General features: G+C 45.5%; 1 protein-coding gene and 1 long non-coding RNA gene across 3 annotated transcripts in view; one reads left to right on the top strand and one right to left on the bottom strand.

Moving 5' to 3' along the window:
* Nucleotides 1-6,588: 6,588 nt before the first annotated feature.
* On the top strand, nt 6,589-7,004 carry LOC123729562 (uncharacterized). Its single transcript, XR_006761206.1, has 2 exons — nt 6,589-6,681; nt 6,975-7,004. It is a non-coding gene; the product is annotated as an uncharacterized lncRNA (long non-coding RNA).
* A 3,733-nt stretch (nt 7,005-10,737) lies between these two features.
* epha3 (eph receptor A3) overlaps nt 10,738-23,806 on the bottom strand; it is a 140,064-nt gene continuing 126,995 nt past the window's right edge. Inside the window, exons 16-18 of one of the 2 annotated variants that reach the window (XM_045704677.1) lie at nt 15,034-15,192; nt 12,572-12,697; nt 10,738-11,854 (exon numbers count right to left, since the gene is read on the bottom strand). In XM_045704677.1, coding sequence (XP_045560633.1) covers nt 12,613-12,697; nt 15,034-15,192 — 244 coding nt within the window. In that variant the 3' untranslated portion in view covers nt 10,738-11,854; nt 12,572-12,612. The remainder of the gene's footprint in view (nt 11,855-12,571; nt 12,698-15,033; nt 15,193-23,806) is intronic. The other variant, XM_045704676.1, reaches the window with a different exon arrangement.

Here is a 23,806-nt window from a genome sequence, read left to right as displayed (position 1 = left end):
TATTGATAGGTGTTTCCCTCTCCACGGTTTCAAGATTCTATCTATTTTGCAAAGTTTTCAATCAAAGTCAATAGTTGCAAGATCGCTCAAATTTTCCGGGATATGTACACCAAGCACATCAACTTCACCATCCGCCAATTTAATCGGGAGACCACATGGCAATTTAAAGTTTGTATCTTTTAGAGACCCAATCCGCAATATACACTGCTAAAAAAAATAAAGGGAACACTTAAACAACACAATGTAACTCCAAGTCAATCACACTTCTGTGAAATCAAACTGTCCATTTAGGAAGCAACACTGATTGACAATAAATTTCACATGCTGTTGTGCAAATGGAATAGACAACAGGTGGAAATTATAGGCAATTAGCAAGACACCCCCAATAAAGGAGTGGTTCTGCAGGTGGTGACCACAGACCACTTCTCAGTTCCTATGCTTCCTGGCTGATGTTGTGGTCACTTTTGAATGCTGGCGGTGCTTTCACTCTAGTGGTAGCATGAGACAGAGTCTACAACCCACACAAGTGGCTCAGGTAGTGCAGCTCATCCAGGATGGCACATCAATGCGAGCTGTGGCAAGAAGGTTTGCTGTGTCTGTCAGCGTAGTGTCCAGAGCATGGAGGTGCTACCAGTAGACAGGCCAGTACATCAGGAGATGTGGAGGAGGCCGTAAGAGGGCAACAACCCAGCAGCAGGACTGCTACCTCCGCCTTTGTGCAAGGAGGAGCAGAAGAAGCACTGCCAGAGCCCTGCAAAATGACCTCCAGCAGGCCATAAATGTGCATGTGTCTGCTCAAACGGTCAGAAACAGACTCCATGAGGGTGGTATGAGGGCCCGACGTCCACAGGTGGGGGTTGTGCTTACAGCCCAACACCGTGCAGGACGTTTGGCATTTGCCAGAGAACACCAAGATTGTTATAACACCAAGATCCATTATAAGCCAAACCATTGGAATTATAGCTAGCTATACTTTATTTACTGATTACCATAATGGGTTATATTTTGGTATACTTATCACTGCCCTTACCACCATTTTGAAATACTTATCCATACTAACTCTTTAGTCAGCGTTTCCAAAACTCGGTCCTCGGGACCCCAAGGGGTGCACGTTTTGGTTTTGCCGTATCACTACACAGCTGATTAAAATTACCAAAGCTTGATGATTAGTTGATTATTTGAATCAGCTGTGTAGTGCTAGGGCAAAAACCAATACGTGCACTCCTGAGGACAGCCTCAACGCTCAGGACAGCCTCAACGCTCAGGACAGCCTCAACGCTCAGGACAGCCTCAACGCTCAGGACAGCGCTCAGGACAGCCTCAACGCTCAGGACAGCCTCAACGCTCAGGACAGCCTCCATCCTTTGGAGCAAGGTGTCGAAAGCGTTCCACAGAGAAGTTGGCCCATGTTGACTCCAATGCTTCCCAAAGTTGTGCCAAGTTAGCTGGATGTTCTTTGGGAGGTGGACCATTCTTGATACACATGTGAAACTGTTGAGAATTGAAAACCAGCGACGTTGCAGTTCTTTACACAAACCTGTGCTCTTGGCACGTACCACCATACCCCGTTCAAAGGCACTTAAATATTTTGTCTTGCCCATTCACCGTCTAAATGGCACACATACACAATCCATGTCTCAATTGTCTCTTCCCCTTCATCTACACTGATTGAAGTGGATTTAACAAGTGACATCAACAAGGGATCATAGCTTTCACCTGGATTCACCTGGTCAGTCTATGTCATGGAAAGAGCAGATTTTCTTAATGTTTTGAGAGTCGACTCTGGGATGCTGGCCTTCGGGGAGGGGGGGGGGGTATTCTCAATGTATTGTTTGCTGTCATATATATAATAAATATATATAGCAATTTCTCCATTAACATGCCTTAATCAGGCGAAAGTTAATACAATAAGAAGAGAGAGAGAAAGAGAGAGAGAGAGAGAGAGAGCAACGGAAATAAAAGTACTGTGTGCTTACAATTTCAGCGTCTTAGGCTGTATAACATTTTATCTCTTCTGCAACTACTTGTGATACATTTAAAATGGTATCCCTCATGATGCCAGATGGGCTGGTCCTTATTTTGGCTATTGGGCCTGCTTAACTTTTTGAGTTTGTTTGCAAAGTGATCATTATCTAGCTAATAATGTGGGCCTCAATGAATGAAAATGGCCAGTGTGGGGGCCTTGAGGAAAAAAATGGGCTGTTATGGCCTCAAGGAAAAACATGGTCCAGTGTGTTAGAAATGCCAGAGCTGATTTCTTGTCCCATTCCTCCCCTGCTATGGGGAGCATTCTTGTGTAGTTACAGTGATATTACAGTGTGGCTAGCTGTGGTATTTGTGTGGTGGAGGTTGGAACAGGTTCCACTCGGGAGAGACGGAAAGGACTGGTCATGTCCGGACAACATGGAAGCATTCTGTAACGAGAGAGAGAGAGGTGGAGAGAGAGAGTGAGAGAGAGAGGTGGGATGAGGAGGGGTTAAAGGCAGCAACCACCAACAAATTACAGGAACGTGTTGGTGTTTTCTTACAACATGACGACTGGACACTTCATGTAGATCTGAATGGAATTGGATTTGGAACTTATATCTAGAATTAGAACTGGAATGTATCTGGATAAGTCAGTCAGCTCTACCAGTAAACCCCACAGAGACAAGAGAGGATGGTGACATGACTCCACCAGCAGACCCTCCACATCACTCATCCTTTATCTAAAATCAATTATCAGGGTGAACGAGGGAGTGTGAAAGAGGGAACAAGAGAGAGCAGTGTTAGCGACAGACATCAGAGAGACAGCTGTGTGTATGTATGTATTTGTGTGTGTGTGTGTGTGTGTGCGTGTGTGTGTGTGTGTGTTCATTAGCGATCAGACATCAGTGTAACAGTTACAGTCAGCACTCTCCAGTCCAGACAAACACCATTTCATGTCCACTCAGTCCTGGACAGATTACAACAGCCTGCTGGGGATCTATTGGTGTGATTTAGTGTAAGGTTACACAGTAATGACTGGATGGGTTACACTATCAAGATGTTTAGGAGCACAACACAGCTCAACACCATGCAGTCCTGCAGTAATTGACCCAGGACAGGCAGAAGAATCCTGCATGTAAAACTAAACTAAGAAAGCGAGAACCCAGCAATATTGATGTGTCTCATTGTTACCACCAGTGGAGTAGAGATATCATGGTGGCACATTTGTAATGATCATTTCACTCCCGTCTGTGGCACATCGTTTGTTACGGAAACAGCTAAGGAGAGCAGGCACTAGAGTACTGCGACCTGGTTACACACGCACACACATGCACACACACACACACACACACACACACACACACACACACACACACACACACACACACACACACACACACACACACACACACACACACACACACACACACACACACACACACACACACACACAGTTGTCCCTGGATGCCAGGAGATGGACGAGTCAGTCAGGGAAGAGACTCTTTGCAGACCAGACCCAGCATGTAGGCTACAGGTATCATCCATCCTGCAACATTGTCTGCGTATGGCTGTGTCCACTCTCTGTTTGGCCTTATCTGTCAGTCTACAGCCAGTCTGTCCCTGTTGTGGTCTGTCTGTCCGTCTCTCATGAGTGAAGGGTGTGAATACGTTCAATATTTCTCAGCATATTCTTTTGAAGATAAAGTTATTATCATTCCCCATAAGAAGAGGAACGAACCGAGAGATAAATAACTAACACTGGTGAGATGATTCATACCTGACATTCTGGTCTTCATCACTGACCTCTGACCTACAGGATATGACCATGTGGATGACATCTTCCCAGTGGCAATGCGTGTGCATGTATGTGTTTGTGTACAAATGCACCTTTTGCGAAAATGTGTGCCATGTGTGTATGGATGACATCCTCCCAGCATGCAGCAGCAGTATAAGGCAGAGCCAATGCCTTTCCAACATGGCGTCACGCCATGCACTGCAGCTGCACACAGTTGGAGACTTTTTACTGTGAAGGCTAGGGCCAACAGGATGGGAGGGAAGGACGGAAGGAGGGAGAGAAGGTTTGTGTCCTGGCATTAGGTAGGGGTCCATGGTAGAAGGGTTGGAGGGGAGGGGAAGATACGGTTTGCTCCACAGGGTAGAGGCCATAGGGTCCAAAGTTGGGAGGAGGGTGTATGACAGGGGTTGGGGGAAGGGGGAGGAAGAGAAAAGTATGGTGGAAGGGTTGATAAGAGAGGGATTCTAAGTTTGACAAGAGGAGGGTTTGGGTTTCATAATTCAAAATATGATAGAGACAAGAGTGTTGTAATTGGAAAAGGCATTTTACAAAGCAGAAACATGCTTTCTCCTCATCACTCTTCCCCAAGTGGAACCATGCTTTCTGGACCAGCTGCTGCCAGGCGAGCAGCGTTAAACAGCACATGGTGTGGACACGGGTGATGAACGGGTCCTGTTAACCTCCCTGCCTGGCTGTGTTAGCATAACACTGTGTTCTACTGGGCTTTCACTGTTACAACAGGACACAGACTCCCTGCCTGCCTGCCTTCCTGCTTGCCTCCTACACACCTGCCTCCTCTCCTGTCCTGTCCTCCTGTCTACTGCCTAATCTCTCTCTCTCTCCTCCTTCACCTTCTCCTATCTCTTTACCCCTCTCTCACCTGTCTCCTGTCCTCCTGCTGCTGGTTAATCTCACTCTCTCTCCATTCTTCTCCGTCGCTTCTCTCCTCCATCTGTCCCGTCAGTTCTTGCTCCCAGGAGCTCAGGGGTTTTAGATCACAGTAAAGAACAAATTGGAGCAGCAACGTCTAACATATTGTGTTCATCGTTCCCTGACTGAAGGACACTGTCCTGCTCACCCCCTTTCTTATCCTTTATCCCTCTCCCTCACTCCTCTTCTCCATCTATCCCTCGCTCCTCACATCTGCCCTAGGCCATCTGGAGAACGTCAGGCTTTCAGGGGAGAGCAGAGACCATCAGTCACACACACACACACACACACACACACACACACACACACACACACACACACACACACACACACACACACACACACACACACACACACACACACACACACACACACACACACACACACACTCAGCCCCTCAGACATCCCCTAACACTGCCCTGCTCTACAACCCTTTAAGATCAGCAGCATTAAAATCACACTATAAATCTACCTGCTAACTACGCCAGGCCTGCTCTAAAGTATATGAAAGGCCTTATTGGAAGTGGCCCTGAACATGGATCCTGATTCAGAGCAGAAGAACAGGGATTGACAACAGAAGCTCTGTGGGGACTAGAGAGGAGAGCTGGAGACCAGATGTTTGGTAGAGATGGGGCACAGAGGAAAAGGAGAGGAAGAGAAAGAGGTTTAGCTTTTTGGGGCAAAGTTGGTGCCTTGTTCCTTTGTACCAAACCTGTGAAACACCAGAAAGGACCATAGGGAAATTTTATCCACATTCATTTTTTTGCAAATATTTTGAGAATGTTTATTATAAAAATATAAATGTTTCCACTACAAATCATTTTACATTAGTAGACAAGGCTTTTACGCACGCAAGCACGTCGTACGCACACACTCGCATGCCCACACACACAAGCACACACACGTACCGGCGCACACACACGGTCATCTAAAAAAAGCAAAAAGAGTAAGGATGGGGTGCATAACAGTATTGCTCTTCCACACTGAAAACGCTGTCACAGAACCAACCATGTCATAGATTACAGTATGCTACAAAAAAACATTACACTTTCGCACTGTATATGTTAACAATAAATAATAGGTTATTATAATTGCTTTTTTTATGTAAAAAAACAAATATAATACAAAATAACATGAAATATAATACAAAGAATGTTTGTCTTTTTAAAATGTTGCACAGATATTTCTGTTCATTCTTTTATACATAGAAACATTTGTACAAAGGGATGGCTATGGAAGGGGACTGTTCTGCTAGTAGATATGGTCACACAGTTGTTTTACATATGTACATGTCATACAGAACACGTAACAGCAGCTAAGGGAGGGCAGGGGATGGACGGAGGTGTTATCACACACACGCACACAGACACACACACATACAAACAACACACACAACACATACACTGTTCAGATCAGAGAGAATCCTTATCTACTGTAGCGATGTAATACGTACACTCAGACACTCGCTTTATCTAGAGAGGTGTGAGATCCCCACCAGTGTTAGAAGATAGCATTGGAAGAGCTCTGGGATAGTGTCGTTCATTTTCATCTTCTACCTTACAGAGCGGAATACCTCTCTCTCTCCATCTTTTTCATTATCTCTACAGCTCTCTCTATTTCTACCTCTCTCTCTCCCTCTCCTTTCTCTCTATCCTGTTTCAGTTTGAATGAATAACACACATCCTGAGATTTCACATTAGGACTAGGAACAAGGAAGCTTGGAGTTATGCATCATCACCTACTGTATGATAAGCAGACAGGTGGTAGTTAGTTACAGTTCTGTATGATAAGCAGACAGGTGGTAGTTAGTTACAGTTCTGTATGATAAGCAGACAGGTGGTAGTTAGTTACAGTTCTGTATGATAAGCAGACAGGTGGTAGTTAGTTACAGTTCTGTATGATAAGCAGACAGGTGGTAGTTAGTTACAGTTCTGTATGATAAGCAGACAGGTGGTAGTTAGTTACAGTTCTGTATGATAAGCAGACAGGTGGTAGTTAGTTACAGTTCTGTATGATAAGCAACAGGTGGTAGAGTAATTCTGAAAAGCAGACAGGTGGTAGTTAGTTACAGTTCTGTATGATAAGCAGACAGGTGGTAGTTAGTTACAGTCTGTATGATAAGCAGACAGGTGGTAGTTAGTTACAGTTCTGTATGATAAGCAGACAGGTGGTAGTTAGTTACAGTACTGTATGATAAGCAGACAGGTGGTAGTTAGTTACAGTTCTGTATGATAAGCAGACAGGTGGTAGATAGTTACAGTACTGTATGATAAGCAGACAGGTGGTAGTTAGTTACAGTTCTGTATGATAAGCAGACAGGTGGTAGTTAGTTACAGTTCTGTATGATAAACAGACAGTTGGTAGTTAGTTACAGTTCTGTATGATAAGCAGACAGGTGGTAGTTAGTTACAGTTCTGTATGATAAGCAGACAGGTGGTAGTTAGTTACAGTTCTGTATGATAAGCAGACAGGTGGTAGATAGTTACAGTACTGTATGATAAGCAGACAGGTGGTAGTTAGTTACAGTTACAGTTGAAGTTGGAAGTTTACATACACTTACGTTGGAGTCATTAAAAATCGTTTTTCAACCACTCCACAAATGTCGGTTAGGACATCTACTTTGTGCATGACACAAGTCATTTTTCCAACAATTGTTTACAGAGAAGATTATTTCACTTATAATTCACTGTATCACAATTCAGAAATCAGAAGTTTACATGCACTAAACTGACTGTACCTATTAACAGCTTGGAAAATTCCATAAAATTATGTCACGGCTTTAGAAGCTTCTGATAGGCTAATTGACATCATTTGAGTCAATTGGAGGTGTACCTGTGGATGTATTTCAAGGCCTACCTTCAAACTCAGTGCCTCTTTGCTTGACATCATGGGAAAATAAGAAGAAATCAGCCAAGACATCTGAACAAATTCTTTAGACCTCCACAAGTCTGGTTCATCCTTGGGAGCAAATTCTAAATGCCTGAAGGTACCACGTTCATCTGTATAAACAATAGTACACAAGTATAAACACCATGGGACCACGCAGCCGTCATACAGCTCAGGAAGGAGACGCGTTCTGTCTCCTAGAGATGAATGTACTTTGGTGCGAAAAGTGCAAATCAATCCCAGAACAACAGCAAAGGACCTTGTGAAGATGCTGGAGGGAACAGGTACAAAAGTATCTATATCCACAGTAAAACGAGTCCTATATTGACATAATCTGAAAGGCCGCTCAGCAAGGAAGAAGCCACTGCTTCAAAACCGCCATATAAAAATCCAGACTACGGTTTGCAACTGCACATGGGGACAAAGATCGTACTTTTTGGAGAAATGTTCTCTGGTCTGATGAAACAAAAATAGAACTGTTTGGCCATAATGACCATCGTCATGTTTGGAGGAAAAAGGGGGAGGCTTGCAAGCCGAAGAACACCATCCCAACCGTGAAGCACGGGGGTGGCAGCATCATGTTGTGGGGGTGCTTTGCTGCAGGAGGGACTGGTGCACTTCAGAAAATAGATGGCATCATGAGGCAGGAAAATGATGTGCATATATTGAAGCAACATCTCAAGACATCAGTCAGGAAGTTAAGCTTGGTCACAAATGGGTCTTCCAAATGGACAATGACCCCAAGCATACTTCCAAAGTTGTGGCAAAATGGCTTAAGGACAACAAAGTCAAGGTATTGGAGTGGCCATCACAAAGCCCTGACCTCAATCCCATAGAAAATATGTGGGCAGAACTGAAAAAGTGTGTGCGAGCAAGGAGGCCTACAAACCTGACTTAGCTCTGTCAGGAGGAATGGGCCAAAATTCACCCAGCTTGTTGTGGGAAGCTTGTGGAAGGCTACCCAAAACGTTTGACCCAAGTTAAACAATTTAAAGACAATGCTACTAAATACTAATTGAGTGCATGTAAACTTCTGACCCATAGGGAATGTGATGAAAGAAATAAAAGCTGAAATAAATAATTCTCTCTACTATTATTCTGACATTTCACATTCTTAAAATAGTGTTAATCTTAACTTCTTATGGATGGTGGCAGTATTGAGTAGCTTGGATGACTGACGTGCCCAGAGTAAACTGCCTGCTACTCACTCCCAGAAACTAAGATATGCATATTATTAGTAGATTTGGATAGAAAACACTCGGAAGTTTCTAAAACTATTTGAATGATGTCTGTGAGTATAACAGAACTCATATGGCAGGCAAAAACCTGAGAAAAAAAACAAACAGGAAGTGGTCTGTAGGACTTAAATTAATTCCCTATTCAAACTACAGTGTCTGTGGGGTCATGTTGCACTTCCTAAGGCTTCCACTAGATGTCAACAGTCTTTAGAACCTTGTTTTAGGCTTCTACTGTGAAGTAGGAATGAATAAGAGCTACTGGAGTCTGAACACTGCCAGCAGGGCATGAGCCTCAGGCATGCGTGCTCACGTGAGAGGTACCTCAGTTCCATTGCATTTCTGAAGACAAAGAATTTCTCTGGTTGAAACTTTATTGCGGATTTACGATAAAAACATCCTAAAGATTGATTCTAAACATTGTTTGACATGTTTCTACGAACTGTAATGGAAATATTTGAGTTTTCGTCGTACATGCGCGTCCTGAATTTGGATTTGTGAACTGAAGGCGCGAACAAAAAGGAGGTATTTGGACATAAAGGATGGACTTTATCGAACAAAGCAAACATTTATTGTGGACCTGGGATTCTTGGGAGTGTATTCTGATGAAGATCATCAATGGTAAGTGAATATTTATAATGCTATTTCTGACTATTGTTGACTCCAACATGGCGGATATTATTGTATGGCATGTTTTTGTGTCTGAGCGCCGTACTCAGATTATTGCTTTTTCGGTAAAGCTTTTTTGAAATCTGACACAGCGGTTGCATTAAGGAGAAGTTTATCTAAAGTTCCATGTATAACACTTGAACATTTATGATGAGTATTTCTGTAAAGTGATGTGGCTCTCTGCAAAATCACCGGATGTTTTTGGAGGCAAAAGATTACTGAACATAACGCGCCAATGTAAACTGAGATTTTTGGATATAAATATGAACTTTATCGAACAAAACATACATGTATTGTGTAACATGAAGTCATATGAGTGTCATCTGATGAAGATCATCAAAGGTTAGTGAATCATTTTCCCTCTATTTCTGCTTTTTGTGACTCCTCTCTTTGGCTGGAAAATGGCTGTTTTTGTGTGTGTAGGCGCTGACCTAACATAATCATATGGTTTGCTTTCGCTGTAAAGCCTTTTTGAAATCAGACACTGTGGCTGGATTAACAAGAAGTAAAGCTTTAAAATGTTGTTTAATACTTGTATGTTTGAGGAATTTTAATTATGAGATTTTTGTTGTTTTGAATTTGCCGCCCTGCACTTTCCCTGGCTGTCGTCATATCGATCCCGCTAACGGGATCAAGCCATAACAGGTTTTAACTGACCTAAAACAGGGAATTTTTAGTAGGATTAAATGCCAGGAAAAAAAAAGTTTAAATGTATTTGGCTAAGGTGTATGTAAACTTAAGACTTCAACTGTATGTATGATAAGCAGACAGGTAGTAGTTAGTTACAGTTCTATGGTCTGGTATGTCCTGTTTACGATCAGAGCAAACTGTACATGTCTGAGACTTCTGAATTCAGATTGATCAAACTGATAAACTGATTGTTGTGATTATTGCTCTCTGTTTGACATTGACTGTTTGCAGGCATTAGTCTATAGCTAGGGGATACATGGCTTATTCTAGTCTGGGTGCCCATCAAATGGTTTGGCTTCCTTCTCAAGCTGATTTTCTCTTGAGTATACCTTCACACTCACATGCAGGGACATAGGTACACACACACACGCACACGGACACGCGCACGGACACACGGACACAGACATGGACACACACACACATACACACACACACACACACACACACACACACACACACACACACACACAAAGACACACAGACACAGAGACACACACACACACACACACACACACACACACACACACACACACACACACACACACACACACACACACACACACACACACACACACACACACACACACACACACACAGACGACACAAAGACACACAGAGCGGTATCAGTCCTTCTCTGTGAGAGAGAGTGGGGTCTTCAGTGGTAGGAGTCTCCAGGTCTGCTTCGTCTGCTCCAGGTTGATGTGGATTGCTGCTGCTGCTGTCTGCGTTGTTCTACTCAAGGTATTTAAAGTTTTCCTCTCCAGAGTTTAAAAACTGTCAGTCAAATCCACAGGATCAGATCACTACTGGCTCAGTTCTCAACAAGCCCCTTTCCATGATAAGTCACACACAGGGTCCTGCTGTCCCAGGTTCTCCAATCCCAGCTCCAGCCCTTTATCCAAATACCCTTAAGGTCCAAGGCCAGGTTATCTCCCCTTTCCTGTGTTCTCAGTAAGGCATCTCAGCAATGGTGCGGAGTGTCGAAGGGTTGGTCTGTCAGTCTGTCGGTCTGACTGCTTGCCCTGGATTCAGGGTAAGGGCATGATATCACTGTGACATCATCAAACTTCAGAGCTGTTGTCCTCCGCTGCACCACTTTTCTAATGTCTACTTCCCCCTTTAGTTTGGGACTTCCTCCTGTATGTTACAGAGATCAGAGGGCTGTTCTAATCCAAAGTACTACGAGCCCGTCCTCTCCCTCCTTCATTCCCTATCACTAAACCTCGAAAGGGGAGGGCTCCCTCGTGGAATGAACGTCATTGAAACGTCCACAGAGGTCTCCCTGGAGTGGAGGGAGGAACTGAAAAGGAGACGCTTTAATTCAGAATGGAACGGGGCACAGAAGGGCTTAATTCAGAATGGAACGGGGTCCAGAGGGTCTTAATTTAGAATGCAACGGGGCCCAGAGGGGCTTCATTCAGAATGGAACGGGGCCCAGACGGGCATCATTCAGAATGGAACGGGGTCCAGAATGGCTTCATTCAGATTGGAACGGGGGCCAGACGGGCTTCATTCAGAATGGAATGACTGGGCAGCCAGTCAGCCAATCTGTGGATCTCTAGTGGCTTGGTTGGGTTAGACTGGGACAGGGCCATTCTTACTGTGGCTCTCTAGCGCTTTGATGCTGCTCACAATGTTCTTCTGAGGGCCGACGATCGTCACACCAACCTTCTTTAGGTCCCTGCAGAGAGAAAGGAGGAGGGAGAGAGAGAGAGAGAGAGAGAGAGAGAGAGAGAGAGAGAGAGAGAGAGAGAGAGAGAGAGAGAGAGAAAGTGCTTCAGTATGTGACACACAGTGACATTAATGACTTGCAGTCAGTGCTGCCCCCCTCCCACATCCGCTGGCCTGTCAATCACAAGGTCAGTGGGCTGCCAGAGTCTAGTTAGCTGATAGGAGAGTGGCCTTGGGCAGTGTTTGGTCATGCTTAGTGGTTTGTGTATATCTGGAAGGGAGGGAGCAGCACTGGTACAAATAGATGGATAATAAATGCAGAATAAATCAAATGGTTAGAGCAAGCTTCGTCACAACACACACAGCATGGGTTACACACAGCATTTCATGAAGACACACAACTCAAACAAGTATGTTATGTTTCATCTAGTGGACTGTATGTAGCAGCATGGTGATATTAGGTACAGCAGTGCGATATTATGGTACATCAGTGGACAAGACATCTTCAGCTCAGCTCCTGTGGTTATAGACACATATTAGTAAAGAAACAGCTCAGCTCAAACCCGCTCAGTTAACACAGCTTGGGTTTTACACTGAGCTTCAGTTCTCTGCTAGTCTGTAGGGTGCACACAACACAAAACATGAAAACTCCTTATAAAGTTATTTTGATGCAAGCATGGGGTTCTAGTTTGGAGGGCAGCCAGACAGTGCACAGGGGTCCACCCACCATCCGGTGTCTCTGGAGTAGGGGATGGAGAGGAGAGGGGGTTAGAGGGTGGTGATCCCCATTGAAGGCTCCCACTCTGGGCAGGTGGCTGCTGTGACGTGGTGGTGGACCTCCGTCAGACAGATTCTACAGTACAGACAGGCAGGAGGCAGGGCCAGGGAATGGGAATAAAGTTTCTCAGGCTAATGGATGTCACACAGCCATACTGGCAATGGGTACACAGCGTTAACACCCTGAACAGCATGTTACAAATAAACAAATAAAGAAATAAATGTAGTAAATAAACGACATAAAACATGATTACATAAAGTATGACGCATAAATAGAAAACAGTCTAGACAGTGAATGACTCATGCAATAAAATGGATAACAGTGGTTATGTTTAAGTAGACCAGGGCCCAAACTCATGACCGCTGTATTCCTCCTCTGACACATGATCAATGAGAACCATAATGGATATGGTGGTAGTGTTTACAGTGAGCAGCTAACTGCCACTCAGACAGAAAGGCCTGTCTCATCTAGAACTCTGAAGAGGCTCTTCACTTTGAGAGCATACAGAGACTTCATTCCTGCTGCTGTGTGTTACTAGACGTGGTTAGAGTTGACTCATCAGGTTTCCCATCATAGATAGTGAGACAGAGAAACAGAGAGACAGAGAAGAGAATGGCAGAGGGAAGGAAGTCTGATGCCTTAGGCTGGACCACCCGTCCTCCAGAACCCACATCTCTGTCCATTCATTAAAAGTATAATGTGTGGATTAAAGAGTGGTATAGAGTTTGATTCGTTTAGTCTGGAAGACAGAGGTCAGAGCATGGGCCAGGGGTGGTCTCCTGCTGAATATGAAGGACTGGATTAAGATACTACTAATCAATAGACTGATATACTACGGTCAAGGGCTGGGTGTGTCAGAGGTATACCCTTGGAGGATTAAAACACACACATGATCCAATTCCTGTTTTGATCCAGTTATGATCCATGAGAGGAGAATCAGAGATGCTGCAGAATGATCCTGTTAGCAGAAACCATGTGTAGGCTATACAGTTAATCTGTGATGTATTCCATCAATACTGTATGTGGTATTTCTACTGAGTCTGCAAAACAAGCCTTTTTGTGCCTCTGTAGTGATTGGTTTAAGGGAAGCTCTCATTGATGAAATTGATTCATTTATTAATTGTCCTGAGAAAAAACTCTTCCTGTAAGAGAATATGCTGCTACAACAGTATTAGAGAAACCAGCTGATACTAGACGAGAGAGAGAGAGAGAGAGAGAGAGAGAGAGAGAGAGAGAGAGAGATCCTTATAAGGCATTGTTCTGTTGGACAGATCAAGCTCTCTCTCAGGCAATTAAACTAGGCCATGGGTGAGGAGGTACTCTAGTACGCTATTTGCATTTCATTATTTATATTGACAACAGAACAAAAGGCAACGTGGTAATTACTGCCTGGGCCTTTTGTTAGTAGTGACTGTGTGTAGTGTGTAGTGACTGTGTGTAAGGGACCAGTGTGTTAGGGAGACCAGAGCATAGCACCCAGACATCTGCTTTGATCAGCCTGATTACAACTGTCAAATTATTTACACTGTCAAATACCTCATCAATTAACACAACAGCAGGTCCCCAAAGGCCACATCCTCCGCAGAGGGAGGGAGGGAGGGAGGGAGGGAGGGATAGGGAGAGAAAGAGAGCAAGAGATTGAGGGCGAGAGGAAAATGAGAGATGGAAATTAGATAGTAAGAAAGGGACAGAGAGAGAAAGCCTCCAGCGGGCCAAATCACTGCATTTCCCATGAAACCTATATGAGCAACATGGAGTCGTGAGCCCAAATAGCGGTTTATTATGAGCGAGAGAGGTTGCGATGAGTTGGGGGCTGTGATCATAGATCCTGCCAGATCCACTCTACTAAAGCTGTTCACAGCCTGTAGATCCTGTCAGAACTAGAGTTTAGATTTTACAAGATGTCTCTCTCCTCTCTCTCGGTATGGTTGATCTCTGCGTAGCATGGCTAAAGCTCTGTCATTACAGATTACAATCAAACGCTGCTATCCATGGTTAACAGATTAGACCCACAGTGGTGCCCTGAGTAATGGAGGCAGATTGTTAACATTTTGGGGTCTCAGTGTGGGTGGGTGTGAGCTGTATTAAATCTGGGTTGCTGTGGCATGAGAGACTTTCTCAGGGAAACGTCCTGTTTTAAGTGTCTTGCCTGAGCTCTTTAAATCACTGTTAGGGCCTCGCTCCCTGTTGCACTCACAGAAAAAATTCAGGGTATTCCCATATTTTGTCAAATATTATTTTTTATATACAAAGTTAAATCATATTATACAACAACTTGCATTTTGCTACTGGCTGGACAAGCCAAAAAAAGGTACATTTCACTGGACCATTGGTTCCTCAGCGAGTCTTCAGTGAGTCCTGTAAGCGTGAGTCTGAGTGTTACTACAGAGCGTCATAAGAAGAAGTCTTACTCTGCGGAGGTCTTGGGCAGGGTGTCACAGGAGCTGTAGCTGACCCCAGAGAAGGCCTCCTTACAGGGCAGAGTCCTCACGCTGTCCAGCCAATCCCCCATGGTGTCCAACGATGGAACCACCTCAGAACTACTCCTGTCCAGAAGCAGGTTGGCTGGCCTGGAAGAGGGTGGAGGTGGAGGGGGAGAGGGAGGGGGAGAGGGAGAGAAAGGACATGCATGGTTAGCCGTTTGGCACACTAGCCATACTTGATCTCCTTGTGATGAGGGGGGTTACATGGGACACAGTCCCCTCAAAGAGCTGCATGGTCAGCCTTGGAACGGAAATAACAGTACTTCCTCCCTCCACTCAGCTGATACACAACTCTGTCTGCCTGCCCAGAAAGGTACACCTCCACCACAAGCACGCTGGATTCTGCAAATCACATCAGGGACTGAAACTGTTATTATTGAGAAAACAAGCTCATAAAATAACATGCTGCAAAGAAAGAACAGAGGTTGTAAACCACATTTCCCCATGCACACACACACAGACACATAAAAACACACACACACACACACACACACACACACTCTGACACACATGCACCACGGGTCTCCCCAGAAGGATATACCAGTGGAGAGAAGGGACTACCCACAATCCTGTACTGTTGCAGAGTGTTATCGACAAGCTCTCCCAGTGAAAGCCACACACACAATTTAAGTGTGATGATTTCCCAATATGACTGCCTGCACTGTTTCTAGGTCATTACGTCAATCTAGCTCCAAACATGTATATGTTGAATGGGCTTTGAGACAAAGAAAAAGGAAACTGTAATGTATAGATTCAACATTTACGTTTTAGACATCTCTAACAATATTATTATTAACAAAACAAGCATAGATTTTTGTATAATTACATTATTTTCTAATAAAATACTAGAATTTCAACAATACTGCAGTCTTATCGGATTAGAATCTAAACCAAATCATTATCTAAACCAATCAAAATTCATGCTGTTCCGTGAACAATAAATTATAGGACGAAAAGCATGGCTTGAGGTACTGTTCTGTGGAGATTTGAGTGACAGGAGAGAGGGAAGAGACAGGTAGAAGAGGAAGGGAGAGAGGGAAGAGAGAGGTAGAAGAGGCGGAAGAGAGAGAGGGAAGAGAGGTGGAAGAGGAAGGGAGAGGAGGAAGGGAGAGAGGGAAGAGAGAGGTAGAAGAGGTGGGAGAGAGGAAAGAGAGAGGTAGAAGAGGAAGGGAGAGAGGGAAAAGACAGGTAGAAGAGGAAGGGAGAGGTAGAAGAGGAAGGGCGAGAGGGAGGAAAGAGAGAGGTAGAAGAGGAAGGGAGAGAGGGAGTAGAGAGAGGTAGAACAGTAAGGGAGAGGAGGAAGGGAGAGGTAGAAGAGGAAGGGAGAGGAGGAAGGGAGAGAGGGAAGAGAGAGGTAGAAGAGGAAGGGAAAGAGGGAGTAGAGAGAGGTAGAAGGGGAAGGGAGAGAGGGAAGAGACAGGTAGAAGAGGAAGGGAGAGGTAGTAGAGGAAGGGAGAGAGGAGAGGGAGTAGAGGAAGGGCGAGAGGGAGGAAAGAGAGAGGTAGAAGAGGAAGGGAGAGAGGGAGTAGAGAGAGGTAGAACAGTAAGGGAGAGGAGGAAGGGAGAGGTAGAAGAGGAAGGGAGAGAGGGAAAAGACAGGTAGAAGAGGAAGGGAGAGGTAGAAGAGGAAGGGCGAGAGGGAGGAAAGAGAGAGGTAGAAGAGGAAGGGAGAGAGGGAGTAGAGAGAGGTAGAAGAGGAAGGGAGAAGAGGAAGGGAGAGAGGGAGTAGGGAGAGGTAGAAGAGGAAGGGAGAGAGGGAAGAGTGAGGTAGAAGGAGAGTGAGGTAGAGAGGACTGTGTCTGCGAGTCTGTCCTTAACCCTGACCATGTTTCCTCTGGCTGTACAGACAGACAGTCGTCTGCTAAACCAACCAGTCAATAACTCCAGACCAGGAGAATCTCCACATCTGCTGAGTCAACAACATTATGTTGTTTTGTATTGTGTTTAGTTGACACCAGGCAAAGCAGCTGTTGCTACAGTCATATCCAATCAACATCCAAATCAACAAGTCCACCTCCTCCCCATGAGGCAGGGTCAGGTTACTGTAGGTCAGACCAACTTAGGTCACATCAACAACAACCCTGACTCATACTAAACAATTATGGGTGTGTGTGTTGGAGCCATTCGGAATAATGGCATGAATAGGTGCGTGCGTGTGTGCGCGCGTGCATGTATGTACGCATGTATGTGTATGTTTGTGAGTCAGAAAACAAACCATAGGACAACTGGGACCATAGCACCTGATCACACACAGCCTAGGGGATACACGCCAACACCGGACAGGAAACCAGCTTGGTCCTGCCATAGAGACTCCCATAGAGGGGTGTATTTATTGTAGTGTAAATAAACTAATCAGAATAGCAGGAAGTCAAGTCCAACCTGAGGCTGAGTATTTTGGGTGGTGGAGAGGTTTAGAGTCTTAGTTAAGGACAGATTTTTATATCACAGCAAGTGACAGTGTATTTGGGGTGGTTTGGAGGGTTGTCTGTTATCTGTAATAGAGTGGCAGACTGACGTACAGTACGCTACCTCTCAGGGGTGGGACAGGTAAGACCTACTGCTTATGGGACTACTAGACTTATGCTTCCAGAATATGTTTGTTCCATGACAAGTTAACAAAGCAGTAAACAATATCCCATAGATGATTTCTGTCTGGAACACAACTAACCAGCCAGACAGCTCACCACAGGGACAGCAAGGCCATGTCTGAACGAGATCAAGAACGGGCGGAAGAGGAAAGAGAAAGGAGTGGAAAGGAAAGGGAGAGCTAAGAGACTGGTATGTGATTGAATCTCTTCCTGATCATCACAGGCCTGTCTGACAGCTGAGAGCCAACTAGGAGGACAGGAGGGAAGAGAGGAGAGAGGGAAAGAGGGAGGGGAGGAGGAAAAGAGGGAGCCTCTACGTCTCATCTCTCTCTCTCCCTCTCTCACACACCCACACAGCCCCCTGATTACACCATCCAGGCATGGATGAGGAGACTATTGATCTGCAAAGTTCTCTCCCCTGCCTCCAGAGCAGTCAGCGTGTCAGTGTAGAGGTAAACTATAGATGACCTTGTCTTCCCTCTGTAGGATTCTGTTTGTTTACTTTATTCTTTATTTTTAACTGCGCTTGGTGAAGTCTCACGACGGACCAACAGGCAGAGAGAACGAGGGATGAGAAAGGATGAGAGGGAAGTAAAAGAACATGCTTGTTGTCAGGGAGTGGAGTTGGTATCTTAAACCCCTGTGTACGCATTATCACATCTTACAGAGACAGGATTCAGAAAAAGGAGAATTCTTCACATGGTGGAAAACATTCGGGAGGTGAGAAAGAAAAGTACAATACCACCGTCCCTGTCTTTTTCTTCCTCCCTCTTGTTCTTTTCATTTTCTGCCTGTTTTCCACTCTGAAAGACCACTGCTGTGTAGTATCATGTTTTTATGGCTCTCAGGGGAGCAGAGGGAGAGATGGAGAAGGGGGAGAAGAAGAGATGGAGAGGGGGGATGGAGAGAGGGGGAGATGGAGAGGGGGAGAAGGAGAGAGGGGGAGAATTTGACATCTGGGCAGCTTGGTGAAGGAGTGGAGAGGAGAAGTGAGGAATGCAGCTCTCACTGTGAGGGGAACTGAAATGGCTCTGCTGGGTCTCTCTATCCTCCACTCCTCCACCCCTCCACTCCTCAACCCCTCCACTCCTCCACCCCTCCACTCCTCCACCCCTCAACTCCTCCACTCCTCCACCCCTCCACCCCTCCACTCCTCCACTCCTCCACCCCTCCACCCCTCCACTCCTCCACCCCTCCACTCCTCCACCCCTCCACTCCTCCCTCCATCTGGACATCTGCCTTTCCCTTTTCCCCACACCTCCCTTTCCCCATTGGCCCCTCTCTATAGCTACTGTACCCCTCTAAGTCCATACTCATCAACCCCAACTCCAAACCCCTCTCTATAGCTACTGTACCCCTCTAAGTCCATACTCATCAACCCCATTTCCAAACCCCTCTTATTTTCACTCATCACTTCTTTTCACTACCCATTTTTCAATTTTACTTAACCTTTCTTTTACCAGGTAGGTCAATTAAAAACACATTTTTAATTCTCATCTCTTGGAAAGCCTGTATTCAAGCCCTCTCGACACTCGCCCTTGGCCTGTTAGGGTACACCTGCCCTAAGATTCTCTCACTTCCACCCCACAGACTCAAACTCTAACCCCAGGTCCCTCTTCCCAGACCCCCAGACAGTGTATTCTAACCCCAGGTCCCTCTCCCCCAGGCCCCAGACAGTGTATTCTAACCCCAGGTCCCTCTCCCCAGACCCCCAGACAGTGTATTCTAACCCCAGGTCCCTCTTCCCAGACCCCCAGACAGTGTATTCTAACCCCAGGTCCCTCTCCCCAGACCCCCAGACAGTGCACTCTAACCCCAGGTCCCTCTCCCCAGACCCCCAGACAGTGTATTCTAACCCCAGGTCCCTCTCCCCAGACCCCCAGACAGTGTATTCTAACCCCAGGTCCCTCTCCCCAGACCCCCAGACAGTGTATTCTAACCCCAGGTCCCTCTCCCCAGACCCCCAGACAGTGTATTCTAACCCCAGGTCCCTCTCCCCAGACCCCCAGACAGTGTATTCTAACCCCAGGTCCCTCTCCCCAGACCCCCAGACAGTGTATTCTAACCCCAGGTCCCTCTCCCCAGACCCCCAGACAGTGTATTCTAACCCCAGGTCCCTCTCCCCAGCCCCCAGACAGTGTATTCTAACCCCAGGTCCCTCTCCCCAGACCCCCAGACAGTGTATTCTAACCCCAGGTCCCTCTCCCCAGACCCCCAGACAGTGTATTCTAACCCCAGGTCCCTCTCCCCAGACCCCCAGACAGTGCACTCTAACCCCAGGTCCCTCTCCCCAGACCCCCAGACAGTGCACTCTAACCCCAGGTCCCTCTCCCCAGGCCCCCAGACAGTGTACTCTAACCCCAGGTCCCTCTCCCCAGACCTCCAGACAGTGCACTCTAACCCCAGGTCCCTCTCCCCAGGCCCCCAGACAGTGCACTCTAACCCCAGGTTCCTCTCCCCCAGGCCCCCAGACAGTGCACTCCGGCCCCAGGCTTTGATCTGGGCCTGTGGGGGATGGGCTCTCCATTAGCCAGGGCAGCCCAGAGACAGATGAGGTGTGTGAGCCCGAACACAGCTGCTCCTGCGGTGCGGCACCACACACACACACACACACACACACACACACACACACACACACACACACACACACACACACACACACACACACACACACACACACACACACACACACACACACACACACACACACACACACACACATCGACATAAATCGCCTCCCCTCCCCTTCCCACCTCTCTCGCCCAGCACTCAGCCCTGTGTTAAAAGCCAATCAGGAAAATTACATGCAAACTCCCAGGGACCCATTTTCACTTTCTTAACAAACCATTAGTCAACATTATGAGTTCCGACGTCTCCATAATACCAGGACCGTCTGTTCCACCAACCCACTGCCCCATCGCCTCCCCTCTCTACCCCACCCCTGTTCCAGCTATAGCTCCAGTCCTCCCTCCTCCCTGCTCCCTCTCTGCCTGCCCAAGGCCACTCTACACCAGCGCCTCAGTCCCCTGGACCTCCCCAGTGGTCAAAACAAAGAGATGGAAACACAGAATGAAAAGAGATGAGTATTAGGTGTATTAGTATGTACTGTAGAGAGAGAGAGAGAGAGAGAGAAACGAGGAAAATCAGGACGTGTGGCGGTTTAGGGAGAGAGAGGGAGAGAGCTAGTCTGAGTCCTGACCAGTGACTACACAGGTTCAGTTGAAGTGAGATCATAACATCATGTGCACACAGGAAGCAGGAGGTGTTTGTTTATGACAGCCTCTGTCTGGCCCATGTTACTACCAACTGGGTCTATACACAAACAGGTTCAGGCCCATGCTGAAAATGTAAAGATAATACTACACTCCCCTATAGGGGTCTGCCCATACAAAATAAATGCTCTCCCCTGTAGACCTCTGCACAATACAAACAGCTCTCCCCTATAGGCCTATACACTACTATCATGGCCTAACACATTCACAGAAGTGGAGGAACACCTTCTATGAGGCCCCTATTTCAATATCGGGTTGATATCTTGAGAGATTCAATATGTGGTTTCCATATATTTGACAGATCCAGTAACGTCTTGCACCTTGGTTGGACGGCGAGGTAGAGACAGTATCAGTAATATTGTAATAGGCCAGCAGAGGGGGGAGCGTGTGACAGAGGCAGAGACAGTATCAGTCAGTGGAGGCTCCTCAGAGGAGGAAGGGGAGGACCATCCTCCTCAGTGAAATTTCATAAAAAAATATTTTTAAACATTGAAAAAGTTATCCTGTTTAGATACAACTAGACTAAATATATTCATATGTCACCAAATAATTTATTAAAACTCTGTTTTAACTGTTTTAAAATGAAGGTCTATAGTAACTTCAACAGCACTCTCTGGGGTAGCACCATGGTGTAGCCGGAGGACAGCTAGCTTGTGTCCTCCTCTGGGTACATTGACTTCAATACAAAACCTAGGATGCTTGTAAGGCCTCACCCCCTTCCATAGACATACATGATAATTATGACCACTTCCAGAGGACAACCTCCAACCAATCAAAGCTTTGCAGTATGAACTGACAAGTTGTCCATCCAATCATAGGATTAGGATCAGAGAATAAATGTAGTGTGTTTGTATTGGGGTTGCGCCGCAGAGCATAATGGGGGGTTCAACGTGTTGAGAAGCTTGGTGAGATTATTGGATGGAGACTGAGAAGTGATAGCTGAGCATTTTTTTTAAATATTATATTATTCAAATGAGTTTCCTCAAATTACAGGAGACGGAGGAGGTAGATTATTGTGTCCAGTTATTGAAATAAATTGCACTTTGCCTTGCTAACTTCAGTAGCAAGTAGCAGTAGCTAGCTAGCTAGCTACCAGCTCAAGTGCGCAGTTTTCGCCACCAATGTTACCGTAAATGTTGTTGACTTTTTGTTGAAGAACCCCTTTCATTCTCTGGGGTACGCGGAAAAGGTGCAAATTAAAACTGAGGGTCGACCTCTGCCTGAGATCAGTTTCATGAAAAAGGATGAAAAGTTTAGGGCTTCAACACCAATTGTTATCAACAGTATGGCTGGTTAACAGGAAGCCTTTCATCAAGCCACCTGTAATGCTGGCCTTGCCTGCTTTTTGGAAGGTCTGAGCCTCGGGCAAAAGGGGGGTACAGTGACCTGAAGAACATCGATCATTCAGCTAAACGGAAAAACAAAATCAGGGAGCCCACATCAAATTCAAGCTTCTAGGGAAAAAGCATCATCGATCATGACAAAGGTCTGCGTATTCAAACTGCGCAACACAACGAGAAAGAAAGAAGAAACAGGGATGTTCTCAAGCGGCTTATCAACACCACTGCGTTTTTGGGCAAGCAAGAATTGGCTTTAGAGGACACAACGAGAGGGAAAGTTCCACTAACAAGGGCAACTACAAGGAGCTTGCAGAGGTAATTGCATGTTACGATGCTTTACTTGCTGAACATATGGAACTTTCGACTGTCTTTTCTGGGATGTCAAAATCAATTCAGAATGATTTGATAGCTTCCATCAGATCATCCATTAAAAGTTAGATTAAAGAGAGAGGTTGACGCAGCGCATTTTTTCCGCTCGCGCTCAGGTAGGCTTTCCACTTTCCTCTGGTATTTATTTAGCAAAGAACACAATCCCTCCGGACAGACACAAGCAAAAACTCATTACATAAATGTTGCAGCAGCCTAGGCTACACCTAAACATTAGAAATCTGACATGCGGTATGGGATGAAAACTAGACTATTTTTCAGTCTGATCAACTGTAGGTTACTGATAAGAGCAGCTGCATACAGACTATGTGCCCTGTCCATCTGGTCAGGGTAACTAATTGGTAACGTTATGTATTTATAGTCCATCTGGTCAGGGTAACTAATGGTAACGCTATGTATTTATAGTCCATCTGGTCAGGGTAACTAATTGGTAACGTTATGTATTTATAGTCCATCTGGTCAGGGTAAACTAATTGGTAACGTTATGTATTTATAGTCCATCTGGTCAGGGTAAACTAATGGTAACGCTATGTATTTATAGTCCATCTGGTCAGGGTAAACTAATGGTAACGCTATGTATTTATAGTCCATCTGGTCAGGGTAACTAATGGTAGCGCTATGTATTTATAGTCCATCTGGTCAGGGTAACTAATGGTAACGTTATGTATTTATAGTCCATCTGGTCAGGGTAACTAATTGGTAACGCTATGTATTTATAGTCCATCTGGTCAGGGTAACTAATTGGTAACGCTATGTATTTATAGTCCATCTGGTCAGGGTAACTAATGGTAACGTTATGTATTTATAGTCCATCTGGTCAGGGTAAACTAATTGGTAACGCTATGTATTTATAGTCCATCTGGTCAGGGTAACTAATGGTAACGCTATGTATTTATAGTCCATCTGGTCAGGGTAAACTAATGGTAACGTTATGTATTTATAGTCCATCTGGTCAGGGTAACTAATGGTAACGTTATGTATTTATAGTCCATCTGGTCAGGGTAAACTAATTGGTAACGTTATGTATTTATAGTCCATCTGGTCAGGGTAACTAATGGTAACGCTATGTATTTATAGTCCATCTGGTCAAGGTAACTAATTGGTAACGCTATGT

The sequence above is a fragment of the Salmo salar genome, chromosome ssa21 (genome assembly GCF_905237065.1).
Source record: "Salmo salar chromosome ssa21, Ssal_v3.1, whole genome shotgun sequence".
Classification (NCBI taxonomy): domain Eukaryota; kingdom Metazoa; phylum Chordata; class Actinopteri; order Salmoniformes; family Salmonidae; genus Salmo; species Salmo salar.
This window is presented reverse-complemented; position numbering and strand designations above follow the sequence as displayed.